The sequence below is a fragment of the Sebastes umbrosus genome, chromosome 11 (assembly GCF_015220745.1).
Source record: "Sebastes umbrosus isolate fSebUmb1 chromosome 11, fSebUmb1.pri, whole genome shotgun sequence".
Taxonomy (NCBI): domain Eukaryota; kingdom Metazoa; phylum Chordata; class Actinopteri; order Perciformes; family Sebastidae; genus Sebastes; species Sebastes umbrosus.
In genome coordinates, this window is record NC_051279.1 from 28,801,759 (window position 1) to 28,815,579 (window position 13,821).

The following is a 13,821-nucleotide window of genomic DNA, read 5'->3' on the forward strand; positions in this document are numbered from 1 at the left end:
CTTTGAAATCCTCTCTCTGACCCTTGTCCTCCTCCCCACCTCCTCATCCTAAGGGTGCTCCGATCAATCGGCCGCCAATCATTATCGGCCAATATTCCTTCTAAATAGTTTGATCGCGGTCTCCATAAAGGCCGATCAGAAGAGTCGATCAGTTGACTTATTGATTCTGAATTGAAACGTTTTGAATATTCATTTGCCTGCTTTCTCGCCTGCTCTTTAATTCGCTCTGAGAGCAACACAGCTGGACACACACGCGTGCAGGCTCCACCGCCGTGTAGCTCTGCGGCCAGCTCGCCATCTGCAGCAATAGTTTTTGCCGTATGTCTGATCTCTTTTTTTCGTGAGCCGCGAGCAAATCTGGCAAGAAAACACACTACAGGATATATTGTATGTGATATAAATTAGCGTATTTGATTCTGATAAATGATAAAATATGCATCCCTATTGTGTCCAACCCCTGTATACAACAAGGTGCCACTCCGTCCTCCCTCCTCCCTCCCTCAGAAACTTTTGCAGAAAGTCTCCAGCTCTCTAAGTAGTCCTGCACAGCACCTGTTCAGTGTGGCTGTGGTGCAGAGCTCTTGCCTCCCCTACTGTTTAGGGTTTTTTCTAAAAATAACATCTGGGGAGGGCTGTATAGCCAACAGGCAGGGAAAACAAGGGAGCGGAGGGAAATTGGCTGCTTGTGTATTCTATCAGACCATGAGGGAATGTTAGTCAGATAGCTGTTGACTCCCCTATTCCCTGCCCGCTTCAGTTTGTCATGTCTGTGTACAAAATGAGAGGAGCTATATATTTAGCAGCCATGATTCATACCCAACAGATTGCGCCGGTACAGAACACAGCACGTCTTCAGAGTCCAATACAGCAGCATTTGCATTTAGCTCGAAAATCATTCGGATTCTTTGCATTCCCTCCTTGGCAGCTGTTGGATTTATTTAAGTGTACAAATTCCCAAAGGTTTACATAGCTTCTGTGTCTCTTAATGGAGATAATATTTCATTGTTTCTTTTTTCTATGTCCAATTCAATCACCGAGGATATCCATTAAAGGCAGCTATGAAAGAGTTATTGTAGTTGTGTTCTTCTAAAGCTATTCATAGTGATGCCCTTTCAAGGAATCTCCAACTTACTACTGCCTTATTATACTTGTTGAGTAAAGGCATTCTTTTGAGGAGTCTTTCATCGGTGTGTTTATTAAATGTGAGTGAGGACACAGAGACAAAAACTTCTGAAAAGGACTGCATGTTAACATGATAGATGTATACCTTTTGGAAGACTTAAGTAATAACTAGGGCTGTCAATTAATTAAAATATTTAATCGCAAATGAATCACAGTGTGTCAGTGTGCTGACTTGACTATGTCTTGTCCCAAACTGCATGTGATTATCATAAAGTGGGCATGTCTGTAAAGGGGAGACTCGTGGGTACCCATAGAACCCATTTTCATTCACATATCTTGAGGTCAGAAGTAAAACATTTAGCGTAAGTTTGGAGCGTTATTTAGTCTCTTTCGCAAGTAACTATTATGACATGTTTGATACCAACCAGTACCTTCGCTCTAGCTTTAAAACTGAGCCCGCTACAACCTAATAATCGTAAGCTGCGTTAATGCGTTAAAGAAATTAGTGGCATTGAAACGAATTTGCGTTTACACGTTATCGCTTTAACTTTGACAGCCTGGTTTATAACCGATTTCTGTATTTTTTCCGTCCTCAAGAAGCTTTATTTCAGAAGTATGTCACTCAGCAGGGGGCTTATCACAGTTTTCATGTCACAGACCCCCACGTAGACATGGAGCTGCATAGAGGTGCAAGTCAACTCTACTACGGGATGTTGTTGTAGATGTCCAACAAGGACAAAACAAACCCACACTGATACCTGCTGTGCTGCTGTCTGTTGTGTTGCCATGAGGCAGTGTGGTGGGCCGTGACTGCTGACCAGGATGTAGCCTTTGTCATGCATTTTTATTCTCGGAGTTGCTCAGATCAGCATGACTTCTTGTGACTGTTTACATCCCAGATTAGTGAGAGGCGGCCTTTGTTTTTCCTGACACACAGAAGCTCCTTTCAGCATCCGAGCGAGTCACACAGCTTCTCTCACAGTTGACCCAGTGTAATTGTAACTCAGCCTCATTAATGAGCCAAGTTAAACGTCCTTTATGGGAAACGACAACAGTAAAAGAGCTTACACTGTGGCAACCGTTGTTTTACTTGGTTGAGCAACAAATTAGATTAACCAGCGACCTCGGCTCCCCTCTGTTGGAAAAAAAAATATTCTCCACTGTGCTGTTCAGCAAAGATAACTGCGTTTACTTTATCTAGATTGGCATTGGCCACGGGCCCATTCTTTCACGCCTTTCCTGTGCTGCCTCTGCATCTCCAGATTCTGCCATTTTGAGCATCATGCTGTCTCAATGCATGACGTGCTTACGTGTTACCGTTATGGTACAAAAGCAAAGGCTACATCAGGACAGGAAAAATCAAAGTTGAAATACTATCCGTGTGATAATACAGTGATAATACAATCCGTTTGTATATTGATGGCAAAAACCTTCTTGACTGAAATTCCAATGCATCATTGGATGCGGATGGATCGCTGTGATTTGTAGACCTAAGGAAGTAGCTTCCTTCTATAGAGGCAGGGTTTGTTTAGAGACAACAGATGCTCCTGGTTTCCTGTGTAGTGGGATGAAACCAGAGCCTGTTACTGGAGATGCCCCGGTGTTGAGCTCCGCCGTGTGTCTGGAGTGCGAATAAAATGCCCATTTCTTGTGCCACCATCCACGGTGAGGTTTAATTTTAGACCAATCACTGGCTCACCATGTGCAAACACCCCTGCAGCTGCTAATGCATATCTGTTATTCTCTTTCTCTCTCTGTCTGTCTTGCTCTTCGTACTTCACTGTCACTCTTCTCCCACTCCTCTCAGTTAACCCTGATTGTGTTCATCCCTGCACCGGTTTAGCGTTCCTGTGTATCAGCACGTCAAGCTACGGCAAAACACCGCGCAAATCTTTGTCGTCTTTGCAATTCTGCAGCTAACAAAGCAGATCAACACCTCCGCTGTTTACAAAACCGAGTCAGGTTACATGCAGCCTGCCGCGCCGGCATGACCCGCAATTAAACAGAGACACAGTGGATTATATTTCATAACAGGAAAAGCATGGAATCACAGTTATGACGCGTCGCCTCTAAATAGCAACTAAAACGCAATCATCCACAATCCACAGCTCCAGTTTCTATTGTCCCACTGAAAGTAATCATCCTGCCAAGGTTTTCATTTGGATACTGAATAATTGATTTGGCACACGCCCACAGTTTGTGCAGCCATCATGTTCTTTCTCATCACAAATCCTTACCCAAGGTTTTCACGGCGCTACAGGTTATTTTTATGCACTACCCTAGCTGGGTAGTGTTGACTAAATCAAATAACATAGTAATTCAGAGAGAGTGCCACAATATTGAATGAAGTGCAAATAATCCGGAGATGACTATTGGTCCTATTCAAAGATAAAACACGAGAGCCCGAGCACAGTTGGACCCGATCCGAACAGACCTGTTGATAATTAGAGCCCATCTAAACTGCAGTGGACCTGAACAGAGAGAACACTAACACAGACAGCAGCACGATTAGCTATTAATTAACAAGCAGCAATATGATAATAATGTCTGAAGAACAAATGTAAAGCCATAGAAACTAATTCCAAAGATCATTATTTGATATGCTTCAAAGACTAATTCATAGAAATAGTCCAATTTTCGCCTCCAGCAGCAAAAATAAAACATTCTGCAGCCACCAACCGTGAGATATTTAGATGAGATGATCATTTTCTAACCAATTTGATATCTGGAAATCCAATTCAAAAAAAGTAATTTGTCATTTAATAGTATACATCTTTTTACTGATTTACTATTTTTTTTCTCTCCTTCAGTGATAATGATTTATTACATGATCAGAGCTGATAGTGAGTAGGGATGTCACAAGAACCGATACTTCGGTACCATACCGTTAAGTTGATGCCAAAATTCTGAAAACGTGACAGTACTCGTTTTTCTACAGTACCGCAGGATACCGTCAGGGCTCGAGACTAACGGCGTCCCGTTGTCCCGAGACAATAGAAAATGTGTTTGGGACACAGTAAACTCACTTTCGGCGCCTCCAGGGGAAGCACCCTATTTTTCCCTGATTATGCTACATTGTGAACGACAAATCCATGTTGAAATCGGCAGGACAAGAGCTAGTTAACGTTAGCTGTTAGCAGCCGGTAAGCAGCACAGACCTGCACGGAGCTAAAAGCTAACGTTAACGGGAGGTGCCAATGACTTATATTACAGTATGATGTGTCCAGGCTCTATTCAGTTAAAATGAGTATCGGGCGAAGGTAAATTGTAACGTTATCATGATGTGTTCAAATATAATCTTGTAAAATGTAGTTTTTGTGAGAAACTTGAATAAATGCAGTTGTTTGAAGGAGATGTTTTCACAGCAATATAAAACAGATTATAGAGAGGGAATTATGACCTTAACTTCCTAACAAAAACCAGTATCCAAACGATAATAAAGGAGTGGATGTTGAAGTATATGGGATTTATTGTTTTACTTTTGTTTTTTACTGTGGTATTGAATTGGTATCGAGAATCGTGGGATTTCACTGGTATCGGTACAAAATCATGGGTGCTATCTAGTCTCATTTGACAACATCAGTAGTAACTCCTTATATTTGCTAGCCTAAGCTTACATTTCATGAACGACACCAACAGTATCGTCTTTACTAGACTGTTATTTACACCTGAAGCAGCTCTGATTTCCCCTCTCACTTTCTGCCAGCCAGTCCTGAGCCCCAGAAACACTGCTGTGTGACTCCTGTTTGGAGCTTTCTGAGAGGCCTGATGAGAAAGATATGAATAAAGGAACTCATTAGTCATTTGCAACACCAACAAAAGACGTTTAAAGGAGGCATCTGAGGCCGCTGGGTCCACGTATGTCCAACATAAATCCTCCGCTCAAGCTCAGTGACCTCCTCCAACCATCTCCTGTCTTGGCCATCAAACCCTATACAGTTCTACTCAACAAAGCCTTGTACATTACTCCTAGAGCCCATTTGTCCATGCTCCTTGTTCTCAGAGTCAGCCCCTTTTCTCCATCTTCTCCATTCCCAAGAGTCCCCTTCCAGTTTCTTTCATCTCCCATCCTATCTTTTGCTCTTGCCTTTCATCTACTTGCTTCAATATTCAATCCACCCTCTTGCCTTCATCTCCATGCTTTCTCCCAACCTCACCCAGCTCCCCCAACATCTTGGTTCACCTTCCTTCATCGTCTTCTGTCACCATCAACCCTTTTTTTATTCATCCTGTTCACCCTTAAGCCATCCATCTCTACCATATCACATTTCTTTTAACCAGCTGTGTCCTCTTATTCTTTATATTCAGCCTTGATCCTCCCAACCACCCATCCTCGATCACATCTGCCTTCTACCTTCTACCTTCTTCCAGGTCCTTTCTCAAAAAGTCTTGAGTTTTCTTAATATTCTCAATGCCTAAAAAACTGGAGGTACCACTACCTCCACCCTCTACTTCAGCTGCCACTTCCCCCATGCTACCTACATCCCCCGCATTACCCAACCAACACACAGCACTGAACCCTCCCTTCTCCTCTATCCACCCTCCGGTTCAGCCCCCAATTCCCCCTCTTCTCCATCTCCAGCTTTAGCACCCATCCGAATCCGTCTTCCTCTCCTCCTCTCGGGCTCGCATCCAGAGCGGCGGTGCCCCGATGGAGGTCAGCCCGGTCTCTTTCTGCCGTTTGAGACAACGGGGGGAGGAAGGCAAGGTGAACAGCTCTCAACGGCTGTCGTTGCGCCGTGCGGTGGGAGAGGAGGAAGACGGGAGAGAGAGAGGAGGACAGCGTGATAGAGGGAGAGTGAGGGCAGGAGGGTAGGAGCAGAGCGAGAGGGAGAGAGAGAGAGAGAGAGAGAGAGGAGAGCAGAGAGAGAGAAAGTGGTCCGGCGCTCACAGCTCACATCGCTGGCTGGCTGGCTGGCTCGCTCACTGTTGACGAATGAGCTGTCTACCCACGGGGCTGGGAAACGGCAGCTTGTGACAAGCTGGGGAGAGAGGAACATGAATGTAATGCGTACCTTGCCTCGTTTGCTTTCAGATACCGGCCAGAAGAAGACTCCAGAGAAGAAGGATGGGAGGCGCATGTCGTTCCAGAGACCCAAAGGGACCATCGAATATTCTGTGAGTATCGCACGAGCAACTCTGCTCTTTCTGTGTTTATGTCGTTATGTGCTTTTGACGCTTTTCTGCTCCCGTGCTGCTGCTGCTGCTTCTGTCTGCTGGTGCTGCTATACTGCTGGTGGTTTCTGTAGCTCTGACTAGCTCCAGTAATATTCTAGCTGTAGCTGTTGTGTTTGTGTGTTGTGAAGGCACCGTGTCTGACCATGCTTGGTAGCTCATTAGTGAGGGGAAGAAGCATTTTGTGGATTTGGCCAGTGTAACACGTGTGCCTCGTTCTCAAAGTGTTTACATAAAGAGGGCTGTGTGTGTGTACACAGACGGGCAGGGGAGCTGATGGAAAGCTTATGGAAACAATGTCTCCTCTGTTAAAGAGTCCCTGTGCAGCAGCACAACGCTCAGCTCCATTTTGCATGTTGATGTATAGGAAGGAGAGAGAAACTGTCAGGGCTCCGTATACGTCTCCTCCAGCTGGATCACACCAGGACAGACAGGCAGGAGTGCTGGCAGGATGTCTATTTGTTTTTCCGTTCGTTCTCTGTGCCACGTATTGGAGAGCATTCCACCACAGTGCTCGCTGTGCTCGCGAATGACCTTCCAACTGCGTTGTCATTTCTATTGATTTAGCTGTTGTGTAGGAGAAGGGGAGGGGCGGGGTGAGGCGATTGAGAGAGAGAGAGAGAGAGAGAGAGAGAGGGCTCTGGTTCCCCTGGCGTGAGCTGAAAATGGAGCCCGTCTCTGCTTTGCCTGGTTGTGTTCTTCAAATGACCCTCAAATCCAGCTGCAGTCAGACTGCTTTTCCTCGCCTCTCTCTCCGTGGCAACAGCGAGGAGTGGGATCGCTGTGGCTCAGCTCTGGCTGTCTGCCTGTCTGCTGAGAAGAGAGGAAGAGATGAAGGGAGGAAGGAGAGAGGAAAGGAAGGGAAGGAGGAAGTCTCTTCTCCACAAACTCCAGCTCCAGGAGCTACTGTCGGTTTCACTGCCTCCCTTTCACCATCTCCCAACACCTCAGCAACAGAGACACCACCTCCACATCCACCGCCTCCCCGAGCTGTCAGTCATCCAAGACTTGCTGATTGACAAGGCCCTTGTTTATCTCGCTGGGGCTTGAACAACCTAAACCGCTACAACAATATTTGTCAGAGCCAAAGCACTGTGTCACGGCCCTGATATGACCCGATAAGGAGATGGACAGAAATGCTTGTGGTTAAGAAAAATAGGGAGAAATTTAGTGTCTAGTTTGGGGATTCATATCTCAATCACACAGCATACCAATCTTGTTCTTGTCAGCCATCACTCTCTCTTGCTCTTTCCTCCTTATTACCCCCACTAGTTTGCTGCTAGTGTGATGGATGGGTCGAACACTGCCAATGATTGTGTCCTGTAGCCCGACATGCTGCAGCGGCACGTACTGTAGCGAGAAGGCTTGGGGCTGCCGAGAGTGTTTAAGGCGATGTGACCAAGCCTCCCCTACACCGCGAGAGACACATGGTCGCCGCTGTCCCAGTGATTGAGAAGTGGCTTTATCTTAAACTCATCTCCCGTGGCCGGCGATGTTTCCTTATTTCGCTCTCCAGCAGCAGATACGTTTTTAATCTATCGCCCGGCGCCCACAGGAAAAAGGAGGGTTTCCTCTTACGCCGCCTTATCAATACAATCTCCCTCCCCGACCTCCCCCCCTCTCACCCCTCTACCTCACACACAGGCTTCTTTCTCTGTCCCCTTTTTTTTTCTTTTTTCTCCGTATTGAGAAATAACCTGAGCAGCTGCAACCCATCTGCCTAGACACTGATAACGCCGGTCCATTCAGCCAAGTCCAGCTATTGGCTGACCTGCATCCAATTAAAAAAGTGTTTGAAGTCAGGAACAACAGAGATAGATGAGGAGACAGAAAGAGAGGCAAAGAGTAGCACAGAGGTGAGCCACTCAGGGAGGGTGGAGGGGGGTTTTCACTTCCCACTGACTCGCTGAGAGGACGGACCGTCAAAGTCAAACAAAATGAAGAAGTGTGAGAATGCAGGCCACACATATTCATCTCCAGACACACCATGGACATAGATGCTCTAGTTGGGATGCTATTTTGGATTTTCCCTGAACTGCGGGGATCCACAGGGTGTCTTGATTAGCAAATAGCTGCGGGTAGGTTTAAAGAGGACCTATTATGCTTTTGTGCTTTTTTCCCCTTTCCTTTAGTGTGTTATGTAGTGCTTTTGTGGATGTAAAAGGTCTGCAAAGTTACAAAGCCCAAAGTCCACGCCAAAGGGAGTTACTCTCCCCCACAGAAACACTGCTCCTCAACTTCCTGAAACGCCTTGCTTGAAGTCCCGCCTTTTCTTCCGTAACATGGTGATGTCACCAAGTAAAACATTTGCATAATACCTGGCTAGCAGCTAGTTTGGCACGCTCTCAAATAGAGTTGTTCCCATAGTGATACCAGTATCGGAAATGCATCCGATACTGCCCGAAATTCTGGATCCGGTATCGGCGAGTACACCAGTCTATGTACCGATCCGATATCAGAATTTATTAACCCAGAAAAAAATCGACTTGTTTAACCGGAAATTCTTCCTTGCGACCCCAAAACAGTGGTCTTCACTGTGCTGTCGCCCTGGATGTATCATGGCTCCCACTGGCAACTGCTGTCCACTACAATGATAATAATAACTATATATTTTTTTTTATCACGATTGTATCTGATCGGTACTTGGTATCGGCTGATACCGCAAGTTCAGGTATTGGAATCGATTTCGGGAAGGAAAAAATGGCATCGGAACATTTCTACCCTCAAATAAAGCTAGTTAGAGCGGAGCTGGAGCAGAGTCCGAAGAGTTTGGTTCGGTTGACCAATCACAACAGAGTGGGCCAGCAGACCAATCAGAGCAGACTTGGCTTTTCAGGAGGGGGCGGGGCAGGAGCTCAAACAGAGTGTTTCAGACAGAGGGTGAAAAGAGATGCTGCAGCACAGCCGGTATGAGAAAAATAAAGCTTTTTTAAACATTAAAGCATGTAAACATGTTCTTGTAGAAACACAAAATACAAGTATGAACCTGAAAATAAGCACAACAGGTCCTCTTTTAATGAAAATTCTGGTCTATTACAACTTGGGTGTTAGTTTCGTAGCTTTAGAACCTTGGAAATGCGCACCTATTCTAGTGAGGTGCTGGCTTGCAGGTAGACATCAACAAAAGAATGGGAAAGCCTCACACTTGTGTTTTCCATTTCTATGAAAACTTTGCACTCTCCAAGGTTAACTGATCTTGGCACACGGTGGCGTCGCTAAAAGGGAGTCAGAAAAAAGAGCAGTCGGGTTGTAAACAAGTTGCAGTTTAGGCACACCCAAATAATAATCCCTCAACACACAGATACTCTGCACACTGTTGTGGTAATTATAGTAGGCTGAACCAGGAAGTTGGTCTTTTAAGGTGTAATGGATGTTTACAATTTTGGTTGTAATACTGTTCACTATCATTTTGTCTTCCAAATATATTAAGATAACCTGAGGGGTTTGTTTCCAACCTGTCTGATCAGGGCATCATAGTGTGACACCCAGTTCTCTTCCCCACTCAAATAAAGGCAAAATATGCCCCCAAATAATACAGTCTGGTTGTTTTTCTAACCAAAAGCAACCGTGGCCACAACTACAAAGATAACCTCTATGTTGTGATAAACTGGAATTATTCCTTAATGTTGAGTCATGCTTATTTTTTTGGCCTGACCCTCCCTACCCACACTCTGTTTCAGTCTATTGCAGTGCTCTCAGCAGAGCTGGCACAGCAAAGCTCTCATTACATTTTGTATGGTGACACTAGAGAGCCGCCGTTTAAGGGGGGGAAAGGATGTCTCGATTCCAGTTTGTAGGCCGGGGAAGAAAGGAGGAGTTTGTCAGCATTCACGATGTTGTCATTCCAGCCAGCAACATGATCAGTTGGATAGCTTTATCAAGCGTATGTGTTCTCGTGGGTTGTAGTAAAACAAGGATCATTGCGCTCAGTATGGCTGCACGATTATGGCCAAAATGATCACGATTATTTTGATCAATATTGAGATCACGATTGTTTATCACGATTATTCATTGATTTTTAAGGACAGATATTTTTATTGCACATTACATCAACAGAGCACTGCTTTCACTTCCATGTTGTGCTACATTCCTGCTAATGTACAAATACCTGCATCCAAGAAAAGACTGGTCCTTTTTCACAGTGCATCTCTTAGAAGCAAAACAGAATTGTACCAAAATATTTTACCCCAAATGAAATCAACAGAGCGCTGCTTTCACTTTGACTTTGTGCTGCATTCCTGCTAATTAAAACTTTCAGGTTCAGGTTCAGGTTCAGGTGACTTTATTTGTACCCGTAGGTAGATTTGTTTTGCAGCAAAAATAGAGGCTTAAAAATAAGACTTAAAATATGGATCTTCATTACCTGAATGTAGTGCATTTTCATTTTGCCCGTAAAATATACAGCATATTCCTCTTCTAAGCTGGACTTCAGCCACAACATTCAGGAAAGTTTTTCACAGGAGGTTGCTGTGGGATGCGCATACAGCGGCATGACAGCTCCCCAAAAGTGAACATCTGGATCGCCCCCTGGTGGCTGGCTGGCTGTTTATTTAGGAAGAACTTGACTTGATATGCAGCAGAGTTTTCTATTAACGGAGCACGCATTTTAGACATAAATATCACTGTGGATCATGTTCATTTAATTGTGGGAAGCCAATATCATCATCGTGATTAATATTCAATTAATTGTGTTGCCCGAGCACTCAAGTATTCCCTTTTACAGCAGGTGGGGTGGGCTATCAACTATCAGATGGATGACGATTACATTTTGTTCAGACATTCATGTTGCCCAGAGGATGAACCCCAATTACTTTGGTGAATCTCTGACTTCCTGTAGCGCCACCAGGAGGTCAAATTTGTCACTTATCCTGTGAAATATCTAATACTGCATGGATTTGTACAGACATTCATATTTCCCAAAGAATTGAAGACTTTTGTGACACATTATTACATTCATCAGGATGAATTGTAATCACTCTGGTGATCCCCTTAACATCTCATGTATAACAGCATCATTAAATACCTTGCTGTATGACCAAAATACTTGCAAAACCAACGCCAATCCCATCAGCCTCAGCTTTATTTTGTCTAACAGATAATTAGCAAATGATGGTGAACACGGTAAACAACATACTAAACATCAGCATTGTCATTTTGAGCATTCTAAAATTTGCATTTGGCTCGTAACAATCCTGTGCCCAAGTACAGCCTCACAATGCTGCTAAAAAGGCTACTGTATATGATATGTATGATCCAGATGTGTCACAATATGACCAGCTGTGAAGGGGAGCTCTCAGTTTCATCAGTCTGCAGGTTGAATAGATGTCTGCTGGGCTTAGAGGAAGCACGGTGGGCATTAGAGGACTTGCGGACATTAGATGAGTCATAGCTGAGCACCAGGTGTGTGTGTGTGTGTGTGTGTGTGTGTGTGTGTTTGTGTGCGTGCGCACGCAGAGAGACACACACACACACACATCGGCGGCAATCTTAACTCGGCACCCTCCTGACAATCAGTCACTCTGATTGCATTATTCACCGCTGGGTGGGAGAGGAGATCCCACTGTTTCAGCTCTTTCACAGCTCTCTGTCTGAGAGTAGGAGAACAAGTCAAAGGATGATGGAGAAATGATGGGATCGGAGGGGTGTGTGGATGGCAGCGTTTAAAGGGATGGAGTAGGGGATAGAGGGGAATGCATGTGGAGAAGATGAAGACTGAGGGATGGGTAGAAGAGCAGACTAATACAAGGCCCAGATGTCAACATCTCACTCTGTTACCTTTTTGTCAAAGCATTCCTATTTTGAACTATTACTCATGCTGCACCTATACATGTTGGAGCCTGTGGTTCTTCTTTAAAGTCAACCAAAGGGAAAAACTACAGAGATAAAACATTGTTTTAGTTATCTTTTCGTTTTTGAGAATGTACTGTCGGCTATCGGCGATAAATGACTTGTTTTATTTTAACACATTGTGTTAACAAGCGAGGTGACTTCTCCAGTCAAATCAGGCCTTAGCCAGTGTTTGAGCCAGAGCGTACCCTTGGGACGATCGTCTTTTTTTAAAGAGGACCTATTATGTTCATTTTCAGGTTCATACTTGTATTTGCAGTTTTCTACTAGAACATGTTTACATACTTTAATGTTCAAAAACGCTTTATTTTTATCATAACGGCTGTGCTGCAGCACCTCTTTTCACCCAGCTCCGCTCAAACTAGTTTTGTTTGATGGCGTGCCAAACTAGCCGTTATGCAAAGTGTGTTACTTTGTGACATGACCATGTTAAGGAAGAAAAGGCGGGACTTCGAGCAAGGCGTTTCAGGCAATTGAGGAGCAGTGTTTCTGTATGGGAGAGTAACTCCCTTTGGCGTGGACTTTGGGCTTTTTAACTTTGCAGACCTTTTACATGCACACAAAAACATACAGTATAACACACTAAAGGAAAGGGGAAAAAGCACAATAGGTCCTCTTTAAAACAAAATTTCCCATCACTATAACTTCCCAGCACCCAGTTGTCCCCATACAACCAAGGGCAGGATCAGTGCTGTTAGCAGGCTTCTCATTTTTTGATTTTATAAGCTTTATTAACATGTATTTTGTTTGTTAACCAAGCTTCAAAATGACTCGGTTGTTAATTCCACTTCTGAATATAATGATTAGAGTAATGAGAAAGTAATTTTAGGTATCCCAGTTACACTAAATGTGAACTACAGTAAATCGGTCTGGTTATAGATGAACAGATGAACTTTGAATTTGAAAATATTTGTCAGTGGCATCCATATGATTCTACAATTTCTTCAAATTCTTTATGTAAACAAAATGGGTTATATGGGTTATCTATTATATCTATCATCCTATAATTTTAATGTTATTTTATAGCACTCACCATGTGTACAGCTGTCACCGTATTGTTTATTGTCCCCCATGTATGAAGCAATAGAAAAGCACTTTGACCCTCTCCCAGAAAACCCTGCCTCAAATACTGCCCAAGCTTTGGCATTTCTAAGTCCTAGTGAATCTCTTATTGCTTTGCTGGTTCTTGTGTGTCTAAAGGTCCCTGTATATGTGTTGTTAAATCACTGGAAAGGCTAATATGAAAGCCTGAAGCAGGAGGTTCAGCGCCTGGCACAAGGGGGGATCCATCAGAGCTTGAAAATGAGACGGCGAACTTGTTTCGTGTCCCCTTGAAAAGATGTGACTTTCTCCCCCGTCACTTCCAGAGGGTCTAAATATAGGTCCGCAAACGATCAGCAAGGGTTGTAGTTGCACACAACAACACATGCCATTAGGGTAGTAACGACAAAGTCGCCATGGCAACTGTCAGGCTTCATCCTTCATTATAAAATGAGGAGCGATAGCTGCTTTGATATGGCATTATGGGTGATTAAACTGCACACTGTTGAGCTATATTTCCAGTTTGATGGTGATTCATTGTGTTGATTATGGTTTCTCTTTATTCTCCAGTTGTTGTTTTTCACTGAGAATCTGAGGTGGTCTCAGTGCAAGGAAACGTTATCATATTGCAGTGAC

At 44.2% G+C, this 13,821-nt stretch overlaps 1 protein-coding gene across 4 annotated transcripts in view; it reads left to right on the top strand.

Annotated features, from left to right (window-relative positions):
* Nucleotides 1–13,821, top strand: part of oxr1a (oxidation resistance 1a) — a 187,897-nt gene that overhangs the window by 120,344 nt on the left and 53,732 nt on the right. For 3 of the 4 annotated variants that reach the window (XM_037785297.1, XM_037785300.1, XM_037785299.1), the window contains one exon: nt 6,158–6,240. The exons of the other annotated variant lie outside the window; for it this stretch is intronic. In XM_037785297.1, the coding sequence (XP_037641225.1) occupies nt 6,158–6,240 (83 nt within the window). The remainder of the gene's footprint in view (nt 1–6,157; nt 6,241–13,821) is intronic. 4 annotated transcript variants of the gene reach the window in all.